Source organism: Rousettus aegyptiacus, unplaced genomic scaffold, assembly GCF_014176215.1.
Source record: "Rousettus aegyptiacus isolate mRouAeg1 unplaced genomic scaffold, mRouAeg1.p scaffold_m13_p_1, whole genome shotgun sequence".
NCBI lineage: Eukaryota > Metazoa > Chordata > Mammalia > Chiroptera > Pteropodidae > Rousettus > Rousettus aegyptiacus.
Window position 1 is genome coordinate 34080810 of NW_023416284.1, and position 10182 is coordinate 34090991.

The following is a 10182-nucleotide window of genomic DNA, read 5'->3' on the forward strand; positions in this document are numbered from 1 at the left end:
CACAAACCATAAATTAAAAAATGAATAAATCTGATTAAATATTAAGACTTTCTAAACGAAGAGTAAGATAAGCTATATAGACTTAGAGAATACATTTGCAATTCATATAACCAACAAAGGATTAATATTTAAAATAAGTAAAGAACTCTTACAAGTTAACCTAAAAAAGGAAAAAGGAAAAGAAACAACCCATTAGAAAACTGGGCCATTAATAAAAGGAGAAATCCAAAATAATGCTTGATTTGATTAGTAATAAGCAAAATGCAAATGAAAGATTAAAAAAAAAATTCCATTTCAGATTCTCAATAATTTTTTAAAAATCTTAAAGATATTTAAATCTTAAAAATTTTAAATATTTAAATATATCAATCTTAAAGATATTTAAAAAATGTTAAATAACATTTAACACAAATAACAAGTACTACACTTATCAGGAGCCAGAAGCTCCTGATAATGTAGAGAAGCAGGAACTCTCATGCGCTATTAGTGTAAATGTAAAATAGTACAACCAATTAAAAGAGTACTGTGGAAACATTGTAGAAAGGTTAAAAGTGAATCATTTCACTTGTAGGCATATAGATAAACTCTCAAATGTGTGCACATGGAGTCATGTATAAAATGTTCACTGAAGCAATGAAAACAACTTAAATGACCAACAATCAGAGAAAAGATAAACTGTGGCATAATCATAAAACTAAATGTAACAGAAAATTGGGAAAAATATAAATGACCATTAACAGGAAAACAATTATGATGTATTCATATGAGATATCAAATAACATTTAACACAAATAACAAGTACTATACTTATCAGCATGGGCAAATCGCAATGTTAAACCAGAAAAAAAAAAAAAGCAGTTTATGAGACTTTCAATTTGATATAATTTTTATTTCTATAACATCTTAAAACAGTAATATATACTGTTTACAGATAAATGTATATTTAATAAAAAGTACAAAAACATACATAGGAGTGGTATATGCACTCAATTCTGATAATGGTTAACACTGGACAAAGAGAGTAGGAGAAGAGATGGGAGGAGACAGTACACAAAGAGCTTCAAGTATACCTGCATGGTTTTATTTCTTTAAAAAACGTTTGATCTGAAATAAAAAAAAATAAAATGATTTTTAAAATATTGAAAAACATATCTGGTAACAATCAGGCCAAAGGAGAAAAGGATGAAGGAGTGAGAGATGAAAGCAAGACTATGAGACGAGCACTATTCTAGGCACTGGGGATATAGCCGAGAAAAAACAAAGTCCTTGCTCTTGTGAATGTAGTATATCAAATGGCAGTAAGTGCTATAAAGAAAAATAAAAGAGTAAGAAAAACAGGGGTGGGAAACCTGAGTAAAACTGTTATTTTATACAGAGTAGTATTTAAAGCCACAAGACTGGATAAGGTAACACAAGGAGCTAAGGTAGGCAGGGAAAAGAAGAGGTCTGGGAACTGAGCCATAGGTGCTCCAAACTTTAGAAGTAAAGGAGGTAAGGAAGAGCCTGCAAATGGGGCAGAAAGTGAGCTAAGAACAGTATTGACCTGAATGCCAACTGAAAAAAAAAAATTTCAACGAAAGAGTGATCAACTGTATCATGATACTGAAAGATCTAGTAAGGTTAGAATTTGAGAACTAACCAATTGCAAAGGTTACTGGTGATCTTGAAAACAGCTTTTTTGGTATAGCAATAATGGCAAAAGCCCATTCTAAGTACAAGAAATAAAGGAAGGAAATGAACAGCAAATTATGGGCACAGACAACTCTTAATATAAGCTTTGCTATAAAGGAAACTAAGAAACTTGAGTAGCTGGAAGGCCATAGCTCAAAGGGGATGTGGAGTAAAGAAATGTTTTTCCCCAGAAGATAGGAACAATTACAGCCTATATGTATGTTTGTGATAATGATCTAGTGAGAATGAAACTGATGATACAGTATGGAACAGGAACGACTGCTGGAATAACTAACAGATAAGATCAATAAAAAAGAGATGAGATCTAATAAAAAAGAGAGATGGTGGGTCTTAGTACAGACAGTTGATTTATTAACAACAGAAGAAAAGGCATGCAAAGACACATAGAAACAAAGTCCTTACCTACAAAAGTTTCAGAAGAATGGGAAAGACAAATACAACTTACAAAAATATGAAACAGTTTGAAAAAAATTGCTATTGGAGCACACAAGAGTGTAAATAACTCACATGTGCAACAGGAAGACTGAAGTCAAAGGATTCACAGAGGAGGTAATCCTTGAATGCACAAGGCAAACATGATCAAAGAGTAAAGCATGTATCAGGAAAAGGAGCACATAACAGCACAAAAGAAGAGAAAACTAGAAAGAATCGAAAAATGGAGGGCCTTGGACCCTATCTGCCATGGTAGTTTGCTTAGGAGGAATTAAATGAGAGAAAATAATCCTTTTATACTCTAAGTACTGCTCAGTACCTGCTTAGTAACATATTTTCATAGAACAGCATTTAGGCTATCAGGTAATAAAAGCACTATCTAATATGGTTACTGTAAAGATTAAATAGATAATAATGTGAAATAATACAATATAAACTCCTTAGAACAGTACTTAGTACACAGTAAGCATTCAAGGAAATATCAGTAATGATTACGAGACTGAAGATTACTGATAGTGTGGTAATAAAAATATAAAATCCCTCTAAACACTCCTCCAGAGGACCAAGTGAACTTTCCAAACTACAATCTCAATCCAAACCTCCTAAAAACAGTTTAATTCTGATCCAGCTATGTAATTAAGCCCACGCCTCCCCACCAAGTAAATAACTTAATCGATCAATTAATTAACAAACCCAAATAAATACTGGAAAGGGACTATATATCTACTCAGCTTCCTGTGATTTGGATAGGCCTAATGACTGACTTCACTCTAGGAACCAGTAGGATTATGAGGCCTATGTCAGAGTGGAAGTCCCATAACAAACCATCTTCTTGTCTGCCAGGTCTCCCAATTAGAGAATATTCTAGAAACAGACTAGATCACCAGAGGTTACCCTATATACCTACCAAACCCATTATAATTGGGTCCATGCCCAAAGGATTCAGTTGGGAGTAAACAAATTTCTGAAGTAAAGAAAATTTGACAATCGAAGCATACTATAAAATGGTAATGATGAAATTAAGGTATATCTACACCATGGACTTCTAGGTAAGCAAAATATATTGAAAAGCACTTAAGAAAATGTTTATGACATTGTTAAATATGGTATCATACCATTTAAAAATGTTATAAATGCATAGAAAAAAGGAATAATGGCACTAAGAAATGTTACCAGTAGTTAATACTGGGTGGAATGATTATGGAAAACTAAAAATTTTTCTTCTTGTTATCTAAATTTCCTACAATGACCACATAATACTTTTACTTATTGATTGATCTTTTTTAATTACTAAAAAAAGTAATTCAAGTCTCCTACCTTTCCCTAGAGAAAAAAGCTTGATGAATATCATTCCTAATCATTGCTATACATATCTAAACATAAAAAACTATCTTTCAAGTAAACATAATGGGAGGTGTTATTTTTATGAGTTTTATACAATATATTTGTTCTTCGACTGGCTTTTTTCATTCAATAAATCATAGGCCATCTTTCAATATCAACTTACATAAACCATTTTTTATGACTATAATTGTTTTCATTGTAGAACTGTGTAACAACTTAATCTTTAGCAAATCAATGGACAATAAAGCTGCTGACAATTTTTTTGCTATTACAGTGCTATATTATTTAGTAATTACGAAAATATTAAGACATAGTTACTGCTTAAACTAGTAACATCTGAGTACTTATGTGTCAAGCACAATCTTCTGTGTGAATTAAGTACACTACAATATCATCATACATCATTATTACTATTTGTATAATTTGTATTTTTTCTTTTGTAAACTGCCTACTCATATTTGTTTCTCTGAAAATCAATTTATTATTTTTTAAAACTGGCCAGGATACAAAGTTGATCTAAAAAATTTCTGGTGGAATATCCCCAAAAGTTCCAAGAAAATGCCTGGCATATAAGCAGTCATGCTTTTATACAAACTACAAATACTTTTTGAAAACCTACTATGCTCTGGGCACTGAGTGAACAAAACAGACATAATCTCTGTACTCATGGGTTTTTAGCTTAGCAAATATTTGTTAAATTAATAAGTGGGATGCAAAAAGAAAAGTGAAGAGAGGAACACATCAGTTGCAGGAATAGTTACTATATATATCGGTGCGCATCATGCAAAACACAATCATAGTTACCCCTTAAACCAGTCTTGCCACATCCTATGGACCTAAGCTACTACCTTCAGATTAGTCTTAAGAACACTGCTTTACTTATATCATTTTCAGGCTCAGGAACCCACAACTTCTCAGTATTTCCCAAGTATACTTCACCTACTCTCTACATTATTCCAAACGTTCACCACTAAAGGCACCCCCTGTTCTCTACTACTTCCCCTACAACTTTTTAGAGGACCACTTCAGTAGATCTCAATGCCTACTTTACAGAAAAAAAAGTCTTAAAGCAAAAACTGTTTTCAACATCTGAGTGCCTGCAACCACACTCTTCATTATTGCTTCCTCCACTTCCAGTGAAGAGATTTCTTCTTCTTTGTATCTAAACCCAATTCCTGCATAGTGAATATTCTTGATCTGTCTTCTCCCTTACCATCTAAGGATCTTGTTCCATCTATTATCTCCTGTATCCTCAACCTTTCCTTCTCTACTCTGTCTCAGGCAATAAACATGCTTATGTCTCTTCTATCTTGAGAAAACTTACCCTTAATCCCATATATTGTTTTATCCGAAAACCTCCTCTCATCTCTTTAAAACCAAACTTCTTTAAATATGTCTACCTACCTAAAATTTCTCACTTTATCACTCCTTAACTCGCTGCAATCTGGCTACTGCCTCTCTACAATTCCTTTGGAATTGCTTTCACTGTGGACAAATAATTTCTTGCAACTGTTTTCAGTTCTTCTATAACCTATCAATGATCAATCCTTGCTTAAAACATTCTTCTCTGCTGGTTCTTTATATTTTAAAGGAAAACAAAAAAAAAGTGCCACTAGCATCTAGTATTTCTGTTTCCTGATGTTCCTTTTTAGTTTCAAAGGTTCTTCGGGGTTGCTCTTCTGAGATCTCAACGGTCCTTAGCCATAGAGAGATTACTTAATGTGCTCAAAGTCACATAACTAGAGATCGGAAACTAGATACCCAAGTGACTAAAAATGCCATCCTTTACACATATTTCTATTTTAACACCTACTACATTTAATGCATTTCTGCTTCAGTATCTGCTCCATGACTCCACCAGGAGTCTAGATGGACTAGAATTCTTTGAAGGCAAGCGTTCTTACCATTGTTTAGTTCTTCAATAACAGAGATCTTTTTTTAAATGAAATCTTATTTACAAAAGAAACATTTTAGGTAAGAATGTTCTTCCTATTCTTATCAGCCCATCAGCACACATTGAAGAAATCAGTCTAAGGAATGGTAACAAAGACACGCTCACTATTCCGAAGATATAATGTATTTCAACCTTAAAAGTCCTCACTGTGTTAAATGAGCTTGAATCTCACAAAATAAGCCCTAGCTTGCCTCTACTTTACATTATAAGCCTAAGAGGGTAAAATCTAAATTGAGTTTCGGATTCATGTATCAGACCAAAGGATTGGATGTTGTCAATCAAGTTCCTAGAATTTATGTATATGTAAGTCCATGATTTCTTTTGTAGCTCTAAGAGTCTATAGTCTTATCACTAATGTGTATGTATACTACAAATACAACTACTACCTTATGTATTGAAAAAAAAATTACTATTCCATGAGTTTTAGCTGGATAGATCAACAACAAAAAAAAACCCATGTTATTCCTATCCAAAAGAAAATATTCTCTGATGTATAGTCCTCTGATATATTAGATTTGTCTAAACCTTCTCAGAAGTGTGTAACCCCACTCCTATGTGATAAGCCAGCAGATATTACTGTTCTCAATGCAGCTGTCTTGCTCACTTAGATTGTGAATCTCCTGTTCATCAGTATATAATAGTAAACAACACAGTAAATGTTCAGAAATAACCCATAACTTACTCAATCCATATCTATTATTTTCTATAGTATATTGAGAATTTATTAACATAATCTCATTTGTAACAGTCTGCCCCAAATTTAAAGGGTTTGCCCTTCAGAAGCTTACATGCCTTTAGCTTCCCCATAGAAGAAATACAGGTCTCTTTACAAACAGGTTAAACATGAAAAGTGTTTTATATTTAAGTTAATCCAAACCTCCTTAGTGCTCATTAAAATAATTTACTATTTAGAATGCACTACCACTAATTTTGTCCATCTAGAATTTCCACTTTAAATCAATAAATATTTGAACAACAGTTCCCAAACTGGAGTCCTATTTAATCCTTTCAGAAGAGTAGGAAATCAACACTTAACAAGCATTTACACAGATCCCTAAAAAGGGAGAATAGATGTCCTGGAGGTATGTTAACATTTTTAAAAAGCTGAACACAAATCACACATATACAAAGTAAAATTCCACAGGCTATTGCTTAGACAAATCTTTCAAGGCATTATTTCATGATAATGTTCTTTTAATCAGGTCTGCCACTGGTGCTTATTCACACATTCAAAAGACATGTAATTATAATATGATGGATATGTACTGTAACAGACTACGTCCAAATTCCTTCTGAAATACAGTGAAAGGAGGGATTAGTTCTGCCTGGAAAGGCTTCACAGAGATAGTATCTGAGCAGCTCATGAAGGGACAACTCAGCTATCTGGGCTGCAGATGCCTCTGTTTCTAGTGACAAAAATTCACAGCAGCATTTAACTTTAGTTGGATAAGTCATTAAAATTCATCTAGTATTAAGGTTTTCCACCTTTATTTTAGAGTAACAAAAAGATATTTTCTTTAAAGTCTAATTGAAACTTCAATACCTAAAATATAAAAACTGACCCACTCTTTTGAAGTAGTTATTGGAAAACACTGCTATTCTAATCAAACTTCACTTTAAAATAAGAAAACCGAGACACTAAAAAGGACAATGACTTGGCAAAAGACTACAGATAGAAACGCAACAATGTATTTAAAGAATACTTCTTAAGCATTATCTCCTCTTAGAAGTATTTCCTTTCTCCCTAAGTGGAGTTTACCACTTACTTTATTCCCCAGTATACCTATCACATACTTCTATTATGGCTTCCATAAAACGGTAGTGCCCTACTTTTATGTCTATTATGTGTCTGCGTCCCTCTCCTACATTGGAAGCTTCCTGAAGGCAGGTTAACCATCTTTGTATGCCCAGTACCCAAAATAAAATGTTATTAAGTTATATTCCACTAAGTTTCAGAAAAGATTTAAGATCGTTCAGCATGCAGCACAAAGTAGGACTTAATAAATATTTATCAAATTAATCTGCTGAAAATGAGGTCATTAAATGAAAGAATACATGTTAAGCAGAACAGTATATGATACATAGTATATATTACATAAACATTGACTGTTACTATACATCTTTACACAGGAAGACAGTTGAACTGTTATTGAACATTCAATATGAAAGACAAAAACTAAGCACCTTTTAGCAAGGTTTCATCTTGTTCATTTACATATTACTAATACAACCACATCTTTGATGAGAAAAAAGTGAGAATTTAGCTTGTCCATAAAGATCTCTACTCTGTAGTCTGAGAAAAATAGTACAAGAAGTTGGGCATTATTAATCGCTACACTTGGAGTGAAAGGAGAAATTAGGTCAGTCTTAAACTCGAGGTTAAAACACTCTAAACCTGTTTCATTCATCTATCAAAGGGGGATAGTAGGGAGTAGAAAAGTTTTATCTCTAAGCTTCTTTCCTGCTCTAACACTTATAACAAATAGGGACCAAGAATCCTTCAGCTTTCAACTCGATATAAGAACTTCATAAAAATCTGTAAATGGTGCACTGGATTTGGTGACAGGGTTATCATACCAGCTCTGTTATTATTTAGCTTTGTAATTTTGAGCAATAAGCAAAAGATCTCTGGATCTCAATTTCGTCGAACTGTAAAATGAAGTTTTGATACAATATCATCTCTTTAAAATACATCATAGTCATGACATTCTATGAAATAAGCTATCTCTGAGGGAAATATTCAGATGCAGACTGAGCCACCAGTTATTAAGAGATGTTTAGAAGATTCCAGTATAAACCAAAAGTAGAGAGTTTCAAAATTAGAAGAAACCTTACAAGACTAAGACTTACTCAACTGAGACCCAAGTCCTTCCTAATATACTCTTGAAAGAGGTCACCCAATCATTTTAGTAATGGGAAACCCACAGAAACAAGCCGCTTCATATTAGGCCAACTATGATACCTAAGTTTTTTTACTCAAGTCACATCATCCTCTAGCAATTTCCACCCATTAGTTTTACCCTTCTTTCAAGTAAGGGAACCTCGAATATTTGCGGATAGTGCTAATTTGCCCCTTAAATAACCTCTTCAAAATTAAATCCCCAACTCCTTCAACCTTTGCTCATAACATAATACCAAGACTCACCATCCAGGCCGCCTTCCCAGAGAAACCTTCATTCTTGATTAATGTCAAAATTACTTGAACCACCCTTCCCATTCTGACATCCTGATTCCCCACTTGTCCCAAGATTCCCCACTTGTCCAGCTGACACCACATGGAAGCCCCTAATTGCCCTTTTCAGCTCCACCCAAGGAATTATTCGGGGTGAGGAGTGTGCCCCTGCCGCTCCTTCGGGAGATACGAAGACAAGTGACAGCGGCAGCAAGAGAGACGCCCGCACCCGGCACTCCTCCCCGGTCCAAGCCTCCTCCCTCACCGGTATTGCTTGGGGTCGCTGGGAGACTTGACGATCTCAGGGTCTCCGACATTACTGATAGACCCACTCCGTCCCTCCTCTTCTGATTCATCGGCTCCTAGACAGGCAACCCGGCCGCTCTCGCCCAAATCCTGTCCATTGGGCTGCAGGGCAGGGCAGCTGCAAGAAGACTTCGCCTTGTTCCTTCCAGGCATGGTAGGAGTAGGAAAGGGTCTGGCAGCAGCCGAGTCTTCGCACCGAACCCGCGCTTTGATTCTCCACAACGCTACGAGCCCCGGCCTGGCCTCACCCCACAACTTCCTCCCGGTGGCACAGACTGTAGCAATCGAGACTCTTCTGAGCATTTACTACTAAGTCGGAGCGATGGGCATCCCTCTCCCCAGGGTCCACCTCCTTCTCCTACTCCTCCAGCCGCTCCTCCTCCGCGTTCCAGAGGCGGTGGCGGCCGGCGCTGGTGCTGCCGCAGCCGCTGGGGAGGACAGGCCTGCACCCCTCCCCCAATCCGGTCTCTTTCACGTTAACTTCCCTCATCCCCCCCGCCCTCCCGGCTGCCGATGACGCTACTAGTTCTAGCTAATAAAGAGGCAAGACAGCAGTCACGCTCACGTAAGCAACCAATGGGAATAGTGAATAAAAGGAACCAAAGCGACCGGGCCGGTTCGCGGAGCACACAGACTGCTCTTCGAAACCTAAGGTGGGCGGGGCGAGGAAAAAGAGGAGGAGAAAGTAGCGCGGAGGACGACGGGAAAGGGCGCCCGGGCAGTTGCGTCGCGTTTATGACGTATACGGAGAGTTGGTTTGAGGCTGCCACTGAGTAGTGCTCAGCGGCCCAGAAAAAAGTATTCTTTTGATGAGAAAACCAAGGAGCGCATAGTTTCTTCTCTCCATTCATATTTTGTGCATCCTGCATATTTTGTGCATCCTGCCCCTGGGACTCAGGGCGGAGCCTTTTGCCGTGACTCAGCATGCGAAAAAAAACGGAACGGCGGAAGTATTTTCTTCTCCACCGGATGGAAGTTTTTCGGAAGAGTCAGTTGAACGCCAGAAATAGGCATTGTTCTCCACCACGTAGTTGGAGGCTACGCTCAGGTGGTATTTGCCATCAAGGCGCAAAAAAGCGCTTAAGAGACCGATGTAGATGTGCTCACTCGTCTATGCAAAAACATTTTTTAGCTTCCCCACCGAGTCTACAGTTAGTATTTAGGTTCAGCCAGCATTTATTGAGCAGCTACAGCAGGTCAGCTTATTGCTCTCAAGTCCCTTTTCCCAAAGTTATTTTCTGCTCGTAATGACCTTTAATTGGTAATCATCTCAGATGTCACT

General features: G+C 36.5%; 1 protein-coding gene across 2 annotated transcripts in view; it reads right to left on the reverse strand.

Annotated features, from left to right (window-relative positions):
* NRDC (nardilysin convertase) overlaps window positions 1–9407 on the reverse strand; it is a 67815-nt gene extending 58408 nt beyond the window's left edge. The window contains exon 1 of one of the 2 annotated variants that reach the window (XM_016120265.2): window positions 8860–9407. In XM_016120265.2, the coding sequence (XP_015975751.1) occupies window positions 8860–9203 (344 nt within the window). In that variant the 5' untranslated portion in view covers window positions 9204–9407. The remainder of the gene's footprint in view (window positions 1–8859) is intronic. The other variant, XM_016120266.2, reaches the window with a different exon arrangement.
* Window positions 9408–10182: the final 775 nt, after the last annotated feature.